This window comes from Gadus morhua, chromosome 14 (assembly GCF_902167405.1).
Source record: "Gadus morhua chromosome 14, gadMor3.0, whole genome shotgun sequence".
NCBI lineage: Eukaryota > Metazoa > Chordata > Actinopteri > Gadiformes > Gadidae > Gadus > Gadus morhua.
The window spans coordinates 4,987,391-5,003,317 of NC_044061.1; the positions used below are offsets into that span (position 1 = coordinate 4,987,391).

At 47.4% G+C, this 15,927-nt stretch overlaps 1 protein-coding gene and 1 pseudogene across 2 annotated transcripts in view; one reads left to right on the top strand and one right to left on the bottom strand.

Annotated features, from left to right (window-relative positions):
- The window catches only part of anpepa (alanyl (membrane) aminopeptidase a), a 21,808-nt gene extending 5,915 nt beyond the window's left edge, over positions 1–15,893 (top strand). For both annotated transcript variants that reach the window (XM_030376650.1, XM_030376651.1), the window contains 20 exons: positions 1–418; positions 783–925; positions 1,675–1,814; positions 2,485–2,611; positions 2,932–3,086; positions 3,315–3,428; positions 4,923–5,063; positions 5,329–5,394; positions 5,655–5,720; positions 6,581–6,756; positions 7,768–7,844; positions 8,784–8,917; positions 10,104–10,159; positions 10,570–10,717; positions 11,213–11,304; positions 11,688–11,798; positions 12,867–13,034; positions 13,344–13,484; positions 14,682–14,763; positions 14,877–15,893. The exon at positions 1–418 is cut by the window's left edge and continues 328 nt beyond it. In XM_030376650.1, the coding sequence (XP_030232510.1) occupies positions 1–418; positions 783–925; positions 1,675–1,814; positions 2,485–2,611; positions 2,932–3,086; positions 3,315–3,428; positions 4,923–5,063; positions 5,329–5,394; positions 5,655–5,720; positions 6,581–6,756; positions 7,768–7,844; positions 8,784–8,917; positions 10,104–10,159; positions 10,570–10,717; positions 11,213–11,304; positions 11,688–11,798; positions 12,867–13,034; positions 13,344–13,484; positions 14,682–14,763; positions 14,877–15,029 (2,708 nt within the window). In that variant the 3' untranslated portion in view covers positions 15,030–15,893. The remainder of the gene's footprint in view (positions 419–782; positions 926–1,674; positions 1,815–2,484; positions 2,612–2,931; positions 3,087–3,314; positions 3,429–4,922; positions 5,064–5,328; positions 5,395–5,654; positions 5,721–6,580; positions 6,757–7,767; positions 7,845–8,783; positions 8,918–10,103; positions 10,160–10,569; positions 10,718–11,212; positions 11,305–11,687; positions 11,799–12,866; positions 13,035–13,343; positions 13,485–14,681; positions 14,764–14,876) is intronic.
- On the bottom strand, positions 4,061–4,179 carry LOC115559373 (uncharacterized; annotated as a pseudogene).
- Positions 15,894–15,927: the final 34 nt, after the last annotated feature.

Genomic DNA, 15,927 nt, shown 5'->3' on the forward strand with positions numbered 1-15,927 from the left:
CTCAGAAGCCCTGGCAGCGGTACCGGCTCCCGGACACCCTGGCCCCCGTGCACTACGACATCACCCTGTGGCCCCGGCTGGAGCCAGACCAGCAGGGTCTCTACATCTTCACGGGGAATTCCACCGTGCGGTTCGTCTGCTTGAAGGACACCGACCTCATCATCATCCACGCCAACAAGCTCAACTTCACCCTCTTCCAGGGACACGAGGCCCGGCTGAAGGCCCTGGACCCGGCCCACCCTGTGCCCCAGGTCCAGAGCTCCTGGCTGCAGGAGGAGACGGAGTACCTGGTGCTGCAGCTGGACGGAGCGCTGAAGGCCGGGAGGGTCTACCTGCTGGAGACGCAGTTCAAGGGAGAGCTGGCGGACGACCTGGAGGGTTTCTACAGGAGCCAGTACACGGAGGACGGGGTCCAGAAGTGAGTTCAGCTCCGGGTAGACTCAGAACTCTTTAATTGCCGTAAGTTGAGACAAGCTGGAAGTTAGACATGGTTGAGGGTCATACGTTAAACATCAACAACAGACAGGGACTATAGAAACACGTGCAAACAACTAAAACCAAGGGTGCAAGTTAATGGCGTGCAACAGAGCACCACATAACCTTTGTTGCACTAAGGTAATGGCGTGCAACAGAGCAACACAATACCTTGGGTGCACTAAGGTAATGGGGTGCAACACAGCACCACACAACAGAACCTATGAAGCAAAGTTTGAACTACCCAGCACTATCACAATATGACAGTTGTGTTACGTTGAGTTAACGTGGGTTCTGCCCTGTGTCAGGGTGCTGGCCACCTCTCAGATGCAGGCGACGTTCGCCCGGAAGGCCTTCCCCTGCTTCGACGAGCCCGCCATGAAGGCCACGTTCAGTGTGGTCCTCATTCACCCCCAGGGGACCGGCGCCCTCTCCAACAGCAAGCAGATGGGTGGGCTCACACAACACTGTGACATCATAACCTAATGACATCGTCCCGACATCGTCCTCCTGACATCCTCCTGACATCGCCATGACATCATTATGCCATCGTTATGACCACATCATGACATCGGAACATAACTACAACACCATGACAACATCATGTCGTCGTCACAACGTCAGAACATTGCTACGTCCCCATGAAAACATCATCACAACCTCACAACATCATGACATCCTCATGACATCATTAAATCATTACAAAATGATTCTCTCTCTCCCTCTCTCTCTTTCTCTCTCTCTCTCTCTCTCTCTCTCTCTCTCCCTCTCTCTCTCTCTCTCTCTCTCTCTCTCTCTCTCCCTCTCTCTCTCTCTCTCTCTCTCTCTCTCCCTCTCTCTCTCTCTCTCTCTCTCTCTCTCTCTCTCTCTCTCCCTCTCTCTCTCTCTCTCTCTCTCTCTCTCTCTCCCTCTCTCTCTCTCCCTCTCTCTCTCTCTCTCTCCCTCTCTCTCTCTCTCTCTCTCTCTCTCTCTCTCCCTCTCTCTCTCTCTCTCTCTCTCTCTCTCTCTCTCTCTCTCTCTCTCTCTCTCTCTCTCTCTCTCTCTCTCTCTCTCTCTCTCTCTCTCTCTCTCTCTCTCTCCCTCTCTCTCTCTCTCTCTCTCTCTCTCTCTCTCTCTCTCTCTCTCTCTCTCCCTCTCTCTCTCTCTCTCTCTCTCTCTCTCTCTCTCTCCCTCTCTCTCTCTCTCTCTCTCTCTCTGTAGAGAGTTCTCGCGTGGAGTTTGACGGAATCCCAGTCTCCAGGACGACCTTTGAACCCACCAAGAGGATGTCCACCTACCTGCTGGCTTTTATCGTCAGCGGCTTCTCCTTCATAGAGGGAGACCAGGAGACAGACGTGCAGGTGAGACGGGTCGCTACAGGCAGGTGAGACAGGTCACTTACAGGCAGCACAGGATCGAGACATGCAGGTGAAACGGGTCACACCGACGCTCCAAGTGGATTCAGGCCCAGCCGGGTTAGGGGATCCATTCCCACTTTGCCAGCCCAAGCTACAAAATATGCGCACAACACTCAAGGACATATTATACATATCTATTATGTGATTAGCCGTTACAAGCCGTTTTGAAAATCTGCGTCTTCTGACATCACCAGTGGGCGTGTCCACCTAGATGTGGGCTGGATAGAGGAGCAACGTTTGCTACAGTCCACTGGGTAGGCTCGGCTGGTAGACTGATCTATCCAGCACACATCTAGGTGGACACTCCCACTTGTGATGTCATAAGGGGTAGATTTTCAAAACGGCTTGTAAGGCCAATCACATTCACACCTTGTGGCATGTCATCGGACCTTTAAGATACTCAATGCACATTCCGATCAACAACGCAGGTTGTAATGCCCTCAAATGGGAGTGGTAATCTCACAGCCCGGAACCAAGATCAAGGGTTTATAAATTAGAAAATAGCTGATCTCAGGCAAGAGAGAAAACTTGTCGTCGAGGTGACTCGAGGTCAGAATGTCATCCAGCCTCACAGACCACGGGCTGATGTGAGGGGGTTTAACCTCGACTGCAGGTTCGTATCTGGGCCCGGCACCAGGCCATCACGGAGGGCCAGGGGGACTACGCTCTCAACGTCACGGAAGCCATTCTGAACTTCTACGAGCACTACTACAACACCTCCTACCCTCTCTCCAAATCAGGTGACTTCCTCTACATCCTCTCGTCTGGGTGGCCGTCATTTGGCTGCTAGCTTTAGCTCGGCCGCTATTAGTGTTACTAGTCCCAGGTTTATCTTTTTGGACATGCAAGGTACACTAGGTCAAAGATTAGGGTTTTAAATACAAAAAGAAAGAATGACAGAAAGTCACATTAAAATCACTTTGATGAGGGTAAGTTTGGTTCAGTTTAAGAGACAGTGGCTAGGCTAGGCTACACTAAGCTACACTATGCTAGGCTAGCTAGGCTAAGATAAACTAAGCCAAGCTGCTTCTCCTCTGCCGCACCGCCCCACCCAACCCAGACCAAGTAGCCCTGCCCGACTTCAACGCGGGGGCGATGGAAAACTGGGGGCTGATCACCTACCGGGAGACGGCCCTGCTGTACGACCCCGTCGCCTCCTCCACCGGCAACAAGGAGAGGGTGCTCACCGTCATCGCCCACGAGCTCGCCCACATGGTAGGACTGTGTGATGACCTCACTTCCTGTCCGAGCGCAGGCAGGTGGAGAGAGAGTCGCAGGGCGCAGATCTCAAACTGGATGTCCATTGATGGAAGGACCGCTTTCTAAGGGCTTTTTTATTTATATTCATTCATTACACTAACTAACACTAACCCTAACCCTGTATACAACAGGTATTATTCTGCATCTAGCCGCGTTAGACGGTGTCTTGTGTTTGTTCCTCAGTGGTTTGGGAACCTGGTGACCCTGCGGTGGTGGAACGACCTCTGGCTGAACGAAGGCTTCGCCTCGTATGTTGAGTACCTGGGGGCGGACCACGCAGAGCCCACCTGGGACATCGTAAGGAGAAACGCTGTAGAGACGGCGACTTTCACTGTGATGGGAGGCTTACAGACTGTAATGAGGAGGTCTTGGATGACTGGAGCTGTGATGGGAGACTCATAGACTGTAATGATGAGGTCTTGGATGACTGGAGCTGTGAGGACTGTGATTGACTGTTTTGTGATGAAGGACTTTGACACTGCAGCTGTGATAAAGTAATGATGGATTGATTTGAATTTATGTAGCGCTTTTCTACAAAGACGCTTTACAGTGAAGGGGGGACCTCACTAACCACCACCAGTGGCACCCACTTGGGGGATACACGGCAGCCAATCTGCGCCAGAACGCTCAGCACACACCAGCTTGAGGTGGAGAATGAGGGAATTAATGGGTCAGCCAATTATACAAGAGGATGATTAGGGGGCCAGATTGAGTGAGCCTGGTTGGGCCAGGACACCGGGGAAACCCCTACTCTTTGCGATAAGTGCCCTGGGATCTTTTATGACCTCAGTGAGTCAGGACCCCGGTTTTACGTCTCCTCCGAAGGACGGCGCCTTCCACAGCACAGTGTCCCCGTCACTGCACTGGGGCATCGGGATTGATGTTAAGGCCAGTGGGAAGAGTGCCACCTATTGGCCACCACCCGACACAACGTACAGCACCTGGTATTCCCAGGCGGTCTCCCATCCAAGTACTAACCAGGCCCTACCATGCTTAGCTTCCATGATCAGACCAGTTGGGGCGTGTCCATGGTGGTAAGGCCTCAAAGACTGTATGGACTTTGACACTGTAAGTGTGATGGAGACTATATTGTGATAAAGGACATGATATAAGTGTCGGAAAGACTGGAAGAGACTGGAACTGGCATAAAGACTAGATTATAACTGTGATAAAGAACTGAATGTTGCTGTGATAAATCACAGAAAGTACAGACGATAAAGGACAGACTGGAACTGTAATTAAGGACAGACTGTAGCTGTGGTAAAGGACACACTGTAGCTGTGATAAAGGACACTCTGTAGCTGTGATAAAGGACAGACTGTAGCTGTGATAAAGGACACACTGTAGCTGTGATAAAGGACAGACTGTTGCTGTGATGAAGAACAAACTGTAGCTGTGATAAAGGACAGACTGTTGCTGTGATGAAGGACAAACTGTAGCTGGGATAAAGGACAGACAGTAGCTGTGATAAAGGACAGACTGTAGCTGTGATAAAGAACAGACTGTAGCTGTGATAAAGGACACACTGTAGCTGTGATAAAGGACACACTGTAGCTGTGATGAAGGACAGACAGTAGCTGTGATAAAGGACAGACTGTAGCTGTGATAAAGGACAGACTGTAGCTGTGATAAAGGACACACTGTAGCTGGGATAAAGGACAGACTGTAGCTGTGATAAAGGACAGACTGTAGCTGTGATTAAGTTCAGATTATACCTTTCAGATGAATTGCACTAGATGTTATTGGTTTCAGTAGTGTGCGTCTTGTGTGTGTGTGTGTGTGTCTCCACAGAAAGAGCACATCATCTTTGAAGTGCGTAAGGTGTTTGCGGTGGACGCCCTGGCCTCCTCTCACCCGCTGTCCCGTCGCGAGGAGGAGGTCAACCGGCCCAGTGAGATCACCGAGATGTTCAACACCATCTCCTACAGCAAGGTGCCCTCACACACACACACACACACACACACACACACACACACACATGCACGCACGCACGCGCACGCAGACGCAGACGCACACACGCAAACTCACACACACACAAACACACACAGACACAGACACACACGCACGCACTCACACACGCACACACACAACTCCACAAACACACACACACACACACACACACAGAAAGACACAGACACACACGCACACACACAATGTGACTGTTTCTGGATGTATTTTGTGTGTTTTGTCCTCTCAGGGTGCAGCCGTTCTACGCATGTTGTCCGAGTTTCTCTCAGAGCCTGTGTTTGCTAAAGGGCTCAGTGTGAGTATACCTGTGTGGGTGTATACCTGTTTGTGTGTGTTTCTGTGTGTGTGTGTGTGTGTGTGTGTGTGTGTGTGTGTGTGTGTGTGTGTGTGTGTGTGTGTGTGTGTGTGTGTGTGTGTGTGTGTGTGTGTGTGTGTGTGTGTGTGTATACCTGTGTGTGTGTATGTGTGTGTTTTTCATGGTAAATATTACAGATAAAGCACATTCATGGCCTGTAACACTCATGTGTTAAGGAAAATATTGTGGTGTTTCCTCAGTCCTATCTGAACATGTTCGCCTTCAATAACACCGTGTACACAGACCTTTGGGACCATCTGCAGCTGGTAAGTGCACAAACACACACACACATACACGTACACACACAAACACACACCTACACACACACACACACACACACACACACACACACACACACACACACACACACACACACACACAAGCACAATTTGATTCTTGGTAACTGAAACTTACGCAAGGCTGAAGCTGGTAATGCGCACGCAGACACACACACACACACACACACACACACACACACACACACACACACACACACACACACACACACACACACACACACAGACACACACACACAAGCTTAATTCGATTCTTGGTAACTGATACTTAGGCAAGGCTGCAATTACTCACAGAGGAGTGTCTGTTGTGAGTTACCAGCCTCATCAGACAGTTCCTCTATGCTGGTTTAACCCGCACAGCTGACTCAGACCCCCTCTCTACTGACCACTTGACGCTGGTGTCCTGGTGATGACATACACACTTTGTGTGAGTGTTTGTCATCACCACAGCCAAAGATACAAACACACACACACACACGGAAGGCCTAGACTACCTCATTGTAGACACACATTGATTTAAATCAACCTAAAATCTGGGGTTTAGGCTTTGATAACGCCACTGTTTAAGCTGTTGTATTTCAAAACACCATAATATGCATAATAATATGTGTTTAACGGTTAACGGCGTAAAATACAGGGTTTTTGATTATTTATCAAGCACATTTTACGCCATAATATAATACAGCAGTGTAAAAAGCGGCATTATGAACGCTGAATTTTACGTTGATTTAAATCAATACAGTCTACAATGATTTCAACCTTTGGTCAAACTCATCTATTTTCTCTCTATTCCTCCATGTCTCTACCTGTCTTTCTGTCTTTTTCTGCAGGCAGTAGAGGACACCCCGAGCATCAGTCTCCCTCACTCAGTTCAGGACATCATGAACCGATGGGTCCTGCAGATGGGCTTCCCGGTGGTTACCGTGGACACCAGAACCGGACAAGTCAGCCAGCAGCACTTCCTCAACGACCCCCAGGCTGTGGTGGAACGGGGGTCCCCCTTCAAGTAGCTTTCAACTCCTTATCTTCCTACTTGTTGTTCGGATCGGTTGACGAGAGATCGGTACTCAAAGTCCCCCCATCGCCCAGGACGGGACAATAGCAACGGCTTCAATCTCCTTAGACTGGGAACTGACTGAACTGAATGTCATGTAAATGTTACACTACTTGGGGAGCTGGGGGAGCCTTTCATTGTATTGACTGACAACAGACTTGTAACTGCCAGACAAAACCAGGTGTGATTTGGGTTGCTTTTAATATTATATCTTATGAATACAGATTTGAGATTAATGATATATTTGTATTTTGACGATTTGATTTCCTTTTCATGCAACACCCACCGAATCTCTTGCTCTTTTAATGCTAATATGCGGACAACAGATCCAACATGGACATGGTCACATGATCAGAGGTGCGTAATAGATTAAGCATCCATGTGTTGGTAACTCTCCCTCTCTCTCTTTCCCTGTTCTCTGTCTCTCTCACTCTCGCTTCTCGCTTCTCTCCCTTTTTTACTATTTTTTCTCCTCTCCTTCTCCTCTCTCTCTCTCTCTCTCTCTCTCTCTCTCTCTCTCTCTCTCTCTCTCTCTCTCTCTCTCCTCTCTCTCTCTCTCTCTCTCTCTCTCTCTCTCTCTCTCTCTCTCTCTCTCTCTGTCTCTCTCTCTCTCTCTCTCTCTCTCTCTCTCTCTCTCTCTCTCTCTCTCTCTCTCTCTCTCTCTCTCTCTCTCTCTCTGTCACTCTCGCTTCTCGCTTCTCTCCCTTTTTTACTATTTTTTCTCCTCTCCTTCTCCTCTCTCTCTCTCTCTCTCTCTCTCTCTCTCTCTCTCTCTCTCTCTCTCCTCTCTCTCTCTCTCTCTCCTCTCTCTCTCTCTCTCTCTCTCTCTCTCTCTCTCTCTCTCTCTCTCTCTCTCTCTCTCTGTCTCTCTCTCTCTCTCTCTCTCTCTCTCTCTCTCTCTCTCTCTCTCTCTCTCTCTCTCTCTCTCTCTCTCTCTCTCTCTCTCTCTCTCTCTCTGTCCAGCTACACCTGGTTCGTTCCCATCAAATGGATTAAGAGCGGAGTCGAACAGGAGCAGTTCTGGCTCCTGAAGAAGACAGGTATTGATGTCATGAGACCGCCGCACACACGTTCTAATAATATTGTTTATTGGCCGTTAACTAACCATAACCTTATAAAGTCGCTCCCTATTTCAGGGGCAGGAGTATAGACCATATTCAGCTCTACTCACGGAAAGTAGCTATCGGCCGCTTTATATTTAGTCTTCTGAAGTCGCCCTTTGAAGTAAATCGGAAAACGGTTTAAAGATTAACATCTATTTTGTAGTTTTACGGTCGCTGACATGTGGCCGCGCAAATGTACAGATGGGGCCCACCGCTGTTTACTTCAGGCCTGTTTATTGAACTTCACGCCCCGCCCTTCCATTCTAAACCAAGTCGACCCAGCCCAGACTAACCCCACCTCATACCAACATGAGGCCGCCCAGACCAACACCACCTATGGACCAACCCAAACCTACTGGAGCAACCCAGATCTACTGGACCAACCCAGATCTAATGGACCAACACAAACCTACTGGACCCACATCTACTGGACCAACCCAAACCTACTGGAGCAACCCAGATCTACTGGACCAACCCAGATCCACTAGACTAGACCAACACAAACCTAGTGGACCCAACCCAAACCTACCATCCCACCCCAATCTACTAACCAACACAAACCTAGTGGACCCAACCCAAACCTATGGGAGCAACCCAAACCTACCTTCTCACCCACACCTACTGGACAAGCCCAAAACTAGAGGACCAACCCAAACATATTGGACCCATCTATACCTGTTGGACCCCCACCCTGACTACTGTGGATCTCACCTGCTGCTAACGGATAAATAATTCAGCTATCCCCGCTCTCTTCTCTCCACTCTCTCTCTCTCTTTACTGTCTCTCTCGGTCTCTCCGCCTTTCGCACACTTTCTCCCAACTGCCTCCCTCTCCCTCTCTCTCCCCCTCCTCTCTTGGTGTGTTTGGGTTCTGCAGACATGCAGAGCCGTGTGATCGCGACGGGGGACCAGTGGGTGTTGGCCAACACCAACGTCTCGGGATACTTCAGGGTCAACTATGACCTGGAGAACTGGGAGCGCCTGCTGCACCTGCTGCATACCGACCACCAGGTGAGTCTGGGAACCAGCTAGTTAGGTGTGCCGAGGAGGTGGCGCCCCCGTGGCTAACTGGGTAGAGCGCGTACCACTAAGGCTCAGTCCTGATCAAGGCGGCCACGGGTTACGATTCCTGCCCGTGGTTCTTTGCAGCATGTCCTCTCCTCTGTATCCGATGCCTTCATGTCTGTCTCACTCTATCATAAGATAGATATAGAATAGTGCTGAGGAGAACCACCCAACCCTGCAGTCCAACACCCACACTACCACACTTTTTTTTGGCTTGTATGGAAAACGCAGCATGCCAAAAGTACCAGGATGTTGGACTACATCCGGTCGCGTTTCGCAGTGTGCAAGCCAGCCTGCTTTCTTGGCTATTCTGCCCCACAATCCTTTGGCCAGCAGAAGATACGTGGGTGGCACTACAAGTGTGCTGATCAGTGAAATCAATTGTATTTATACTGTGTGCAACAGTACGTACTTTGTGAGGGTAGCTGCAGTACGTACGTAAGTAAAATAAAAAAGTATGCGATTTGGAACGCAGCCCAAGTGGCTAGCTCTTGTTTCGTACAGTCCATCCTCAAAGATATAGGCTGACATATCGGTAGATAGGCGTTTGCCTGTCAGAGTTGTTGAATTCCAAATTAATGATTGTACATTCAGAAGGGGAGTTCGCTTGGTTAGCATTAGTTTTCCATTAGCCACCACCAAGTCGAGTTGCATCCTGTTCATGTGAGGGGAATATAACTTTATTTAATTTCCAGTGTGTTCCGACTAGCTACCCATTCACCCTGAAGGAAAGACAGTAACAACACAACAAGATTGTGGTCTGACAACAAACAGATATTCCGATGATGGTAATTATTAGTCATGCGATGACAGGTTCCTCCACCTGAAGCAGCAGTTAATCAAATTGAACCAGTGAGGCATCACAGGTGACCTAATATCCACAACGACGGAAATAGTGCAAAATTATCAGTTTGTTTGTAGACAAACCTGTTGTGTTGTCACTGTTCAAGCGACTACTTGGAACACATTGAAAATCTTTGGAAAGTATTTAAAACTGTATTCCCTTCCCATTAACGTATCCCTTCAATCTTAGCTTTCTGTGGTGTCTAGGCTTTTATTGTGTGTGTGTGTGTGTGTGTTTGTGTGTGTCTGTGTGTGTGCGTGTGTATGTGCACTCCCTCTGCCCCTTCAGGCTATACCAACCGTCAACAGAGCACAACTTTTGGATGACGCCTTTAACCTGGCCAGGTAAATAGATATAATAACATACAATATTGTTACAACATGGGAAATGATGGTCCCATATGCTGCTTTGTATCATATCAGTGTGTAAATGATTAAAACAATTCACCGCATCAAATATGACAGACAATTAACAAAATGAATGTATAAAAGACGACGGTAGATATAAAAACATCAACAACAAAAATTGCTGGTATCCTAGCAACGCTATGGGGTTGTATTCTAGCAATGCAGTGGCCGTATCCTAGCAACGCCATGGTGTTATCCCAGCAACGAAGTGGACGTATCCTAGCAACGCTGTGCCGTTATCCTAGCATCATTGTGCCGTATCCTAGCAATTGCGGTGGTACTGGTATCCTAGCAACGCTGTGCGGGTGGTATCCTAGCAACGGTTTTGACGTGTAGCCGCCGTGCAGGGCTAAGGTGATCAACACCACGTTGGCTCTGAGGACTACCAGCTACCTGTCCAAGGAGAGGGACTACATCCCCTGGGCCTCGGCCCTCAGTAACCTCAACTACTACTTCCTCATGTTCGACCGCACCGAGGTCTACGGGCCTCTACAGGTACGCTGCATCTAACCCTAACCCTGTATCCTCACTGCTATACCAGCCTGCTCAACATGATGAACGAACACTATACCGGTGAATTTAAATCACAGTGTAACAACACAGGGCTCTCTAGCCCTGTGTTGTTACACTAACTGGCACAAAAATAAACGTTAGGAATTATGTATCGATATGTGTTTGTATCGATGTGTATAAATCAAATCGAAATCCAAATTTTTTGGGCAAATGACATACAAAATGTTGTAAAATAGATAACTTCTGCTTCCTGTATGGAAAAGCACCAGCTTGTTTTAGAAAAATACTAGTTTCCTAAAACTGCATTAACTGATGTAATCCATGCAGAGGTCTCGTACAGGAACTGAAACTTCAACTTAAGTGTTGAATTCCTTCTTTTCCCACATGAGTAACTGCATTTCACCACTGTGCCCGCCTGAGTCACCACTAAGTCACCAGCTAAGCCGACTAACGCCTTTGTAATTTTGTGTGTTTCAGGGCTACATCAGGAAACAGACCCTGCCGCTGTTTGAGTACTACAGGACGATAACGGCTAACTGGGCACGAGTACCACCCGGCCACAATGACCAGTATGAATGAACAACTGTTTTAAACAAATTAACTCACTGACATGTGTTTACCTGCTCTGTCTACACCCTGTCAGTAAACGGTGGACTCTATAGCTGTGTGTGTGTGACCCAACCAGGTACCAACCTCTGTATGTGTGTGAACCAGCTTCTAAACTGTGTGTGTGCGTGTGTGTGTGTGTGTGTGTGTGTTTTGGCAGGTAATAAACGGTATGTGTGTGTGTGTGCGTGTGTGTGTGTGTGTTTGTGTGTTTTGACCCAGGTACTAAACTGTGTGTGTGTGTGTGTGTGTGTGTGTTTTGACCCAGGTACTAAACTGTGTGTGTGTGTGTGTGTGTGCGTGTGCGTGTGCGCGTGCGTGCGTGCGTGTGTGTGTTCTGACCCAGGTACAACCAGATCAATGCCCTTAACATGGCCTGCAACACGGGCCTGAAGGACTGCAAGGAGCTGGCTCTGAGGTGGTTCTCCGAGTGGATGGCTGATCCGGAACGCAACCCGTAAGAAAGCGTCATCAAACCTGATCCATAGTCCCTGTGTCAACCCAGGTTTCGTACGGCCACATCAGCTGTGTGTCGACCGCATCTGACAGCAGAGTGCGTGAACTGCATGTTCAAAGAAACATGACGCTTGAACCGCGACTTATGAACTTATGACCTTATGAACAATGCTTTGTAAATAAGGCATATCCAGCCTATATAACCGTAATACCTACTGGATCTACATGGTGCAGACATCCCCGCACATCACAAGATCATTTATCACTGCGCTGTTTTTGCTTATTCCACATCACCCTCTCATGATTAGAGAACCTCCAACTATCTCACAGGGACCATGTTTATAGAACCTAATGAAGCCCTTAATGAAGCCCTTTGTGAACCTTAATGAACCTAATGAAGCCCTTTGTGTCTTTAAAACCTGAACTACAACTCTACCTGCATCTCATCAATTGCCTCAGTGATACTCTTGTGAATCCACATGAACATAACCTTCTTCTAAGAAACTTCAGTATTATCATCATATAGAAAGGCAGTTGGAGCGCAATCACCACTGAGGGCTTTTTATCAGATGGTCTTTGTTAAATACTTGGCTCTTCTTCAGCTTGATCTCCTTCTAGGCTGACATATAGCTGCTGCTGCGTCTCATACTCTTCAACACACATTCTTCAATACTGTGTTGACGTTGATGAGCTGAAATGGTTTAATCAGGGAGAACATGAACTGTCAATGTTGTGTTTGATGTAATCATCTTCTTTACCTTACCCTACAGTCTATGGTCTTACCCTTCACTACAGTCTATGGTCTTACCCTACACTACAGTCTATGGTCTTATCCTACACTACAGTCTATGGTCATACCCCTAGACTAGTCTATGGTCATACCCTAGACTAGAGTCACTAAACCCTCAGTGGCTGAGAGCAGTATGGATGTAGATCGCAACAATGGGATACGGAAATACATTTTACAGCGAGTGTGTTTTAAACGTCAATATAATCATTAACGCCTTATTCAGCCTTAGGAGGATTGACCCCTGACCCTATCTTGTGTTGTTGACGTTATGTGGAGCAGGATCCATCCGAACCTGAAGAGCACAGTGTACTGCAGCGCCATCGCCTTCGGGGGAACGGAGGAGTGGGACTTTGCCTGGAGGATGTTTCAGAATGCTACCGTGGCAACAGAGTCTGCCCGTCTCCGGAGCGCCCTGGCCTGCACCAAGGCACCGTGGCTCCTCAACAGGTCTGTGGAAACAGTACCCTAAACATCCACCAGGTGGATCGCTCATCACGCAGCTATCCATGCTGCCTAATTCTGCATTTGCACTGACATCGTAATGATGCATTTTTAATTGTATTTTGCTTTCATTTCTGTGTTGTATCTTCTGCTGCTGTTGCAACCAAATTCCCACTCTCAAAAATGTCCACACTGGATGAATAAAATGCGCACCTGTCCATCTATCTTCGCAGAGGACCAAGGTGCCTTCTAGACCCTTTAGATCTTAAAGTCCAGGTTGTGGTTCAGTGGTCTTGCATGTTTTCCCTGGGGCAGGTATCTGCAGTACTCCATAGACCCCACAAAGATTCGGAAGCAGGACTCCGTCAGCACCATCGTGGCCGTGGCTCGGAACGTCGTGGGAATGCCGCTCGCATGGAACTTTGTCCGGGAAAATTGGAGTTACATTTTCAATAAGTAGGTATTCCATGGTGCACCTTTTTAATTAATTATAAGAAAAATGCAGGGTTTGCAAGAGAGATCAACAATGTTTTATTTTTATACCTGCAGAGCCAACTTCCAACTTCTAATATTAAGTGGGATGGTTATCTTCAACTGGAGATGACCTAAGGGCTCATTTTGGGCCAGAAAGGGGTTCCGAAAGTGTGCAATGTAAAGAGGTGCTGTTCCATTAAAACATTTATACAAACAAGTAGAGGGACCTCAAGATCAATTCTCAAAGAGTCAGTGAGACCCTTATCTGGGGGTATCTCACTTCCAGAGGAGAAAGCACAGAGCTTGTTCCTGTTTTGCTATTACACTGGAGAAAACCCTCTTTCACTCATTATAAAACATTGGTGTCCGGACAGGATGCTGTAGGTGGTAGTCTGGCAGCTAGTCAAGGTTTTTTGTTTGCTGTCAAAAGTCCTTTACACAATTACAGATTCCACCCTCCAGCGACATGATTTGTCAACACAAGCGAAAGAAAGTGAAATGGCCCGATCACACAGGTTGGAGCTCAGACTTTAAATTATTTATCTTAAGTCTTGTTGGCGAGACTAGTGAGCAACTGAATTGAAGATAAAAGGTCTCTTTCAGATGTTCAGTCAAGGGCTTGACAAGAGTAGCAAAGATAGCATTAGAATAGTCCATATCGTCCAATCTATAAAAAAGTTCACAAAAACACTAATCCATGTCCCAGCATCTGGTTGCAATAAGAGCCATACTTTGGCGACCTGTTTGACGGGCCATAAGTCCTCAGTTAGCCTTGTGTCGTTTCAAAATGTTTCTCAGCGATCATTTTGAGAATATCTCAGTTGGACCTTCTCACATAAACAAGATGTAAGCATTTGGGTAATTTGGGTTGGGAGAAAAAAAGAAGCCGCAGCCTCGTAGTTTTTGAGTTGTTAAAGCCGAGCAGGTGGCGGGGGTTTAGTGTGCGGCACGTGATTCAGTAGAACGGTTCAAGGGAGATTTTCCCACCCGTCAGGTTCCAAGTATTTCCCGGAATGATGGACAAGCTCTGGTAAACGCTGTGATGAGGATCAGAGCCTCGTCCGTCAACAGAGTGCAACATCTGCTCTCTATTGATCAGCGAACGATGATGTCCACGATGATAACGAGTCATTTGAGTTTTTTAATGATCTGTCCGTCACTCCCTCCGTCTACGTCTAGTTACGGGCGTGGTTCCTTCTCGTTCTCTGGTCTAATCACCGGGATTACACAACGCTTCTCCACAGAGTTTGAGCTAAAAGAGGTACAATCCCCTCTCCCTAAAGAAACGAAAACATCAACCCGTCAATATCAATCTGATGTCGAATCCAACCTCTCTCTCTCTCACGCTCTGGTCCGTTCTTCCTCTGTCTCCAGCTGGAGCGCTTCAAGGAGCAGAACCTCCAGGTGGGGTTCGGCTCGGCCTCGCTGGCTCTGGAGCAGGCGATAGAGAATACCAGGGCAAACATCAGATGGCTGGCTGAGAGCAGAAGCCAGGTGTTGGACTGGCTGTCCGGAGAGGCCAAGTGAAACCCCACCCAGACGGGACCTCCGCTGGAAGGACTCGTAATGATACGTCTCTCCTGGGGATTCTGGTGCTACGTACACTCAAGGTCGAAGAAGCGACGTAGCAGCGCAGAAAAGTCTGTTGTGTACATAAGGCCTCGATACCGTCACAGGGCCTGTGGATAGCTGTCCACATGTCGAGAAATTTAGCAGTTCATTCTCCGGGGATTGAATCAGCTCCACGAGCAGGATGTTGAATGATGTAGTGCCCCTAGGGTCCCTGGACCACCTGTGTTTATATCGTGTGGGTTCTGAATCTGTGGATCTATCTGATGAGGGACACCGGAATAATTAATAATTCAAAATTAAGCGGAGCTATATGCGACAAGGTTGTGGACCTTATTTTGGTTAAAGGTGGGGTGCTAGTTTTTTACATTCCTATTTGATTTGTGTGTGCTTATGTCCTTCTTGTGTGTCATAGCTTATATCTACAATGTCGCTAACAGTATTAAACTGTGTACAAAGCGTTTGACTAACAGACTAATTGATTTGGATTCGCCCGATTGTGACGCTGGAGGATGTCAGTTGAAAAGGTGTTGTTTAATAAAGTACAACATTGTGTAAAGTGTTTTCTTCATGAATGATCTGTTATACTGCTCAATAAATTATTGTATTGTACTGATCTATGTGCCTGTTATTCTATGTTTGAAACAACAGAGTGATAAATAATAATGTCAAGAGAAGAAATCATAACAGATAGTGCAAGAGAATATTTCCATTTCAGTCAATGGTTCAAATTCAGTTGTAATATTGTTACAGTAAATCTAGTCTGTAACAGATAGTATTGTATAATCTGATGTATAAACCCAAATTAAATGATAAAATGTCTTTATCTTTTTTTCAACTCTGAGTGCGTATATTG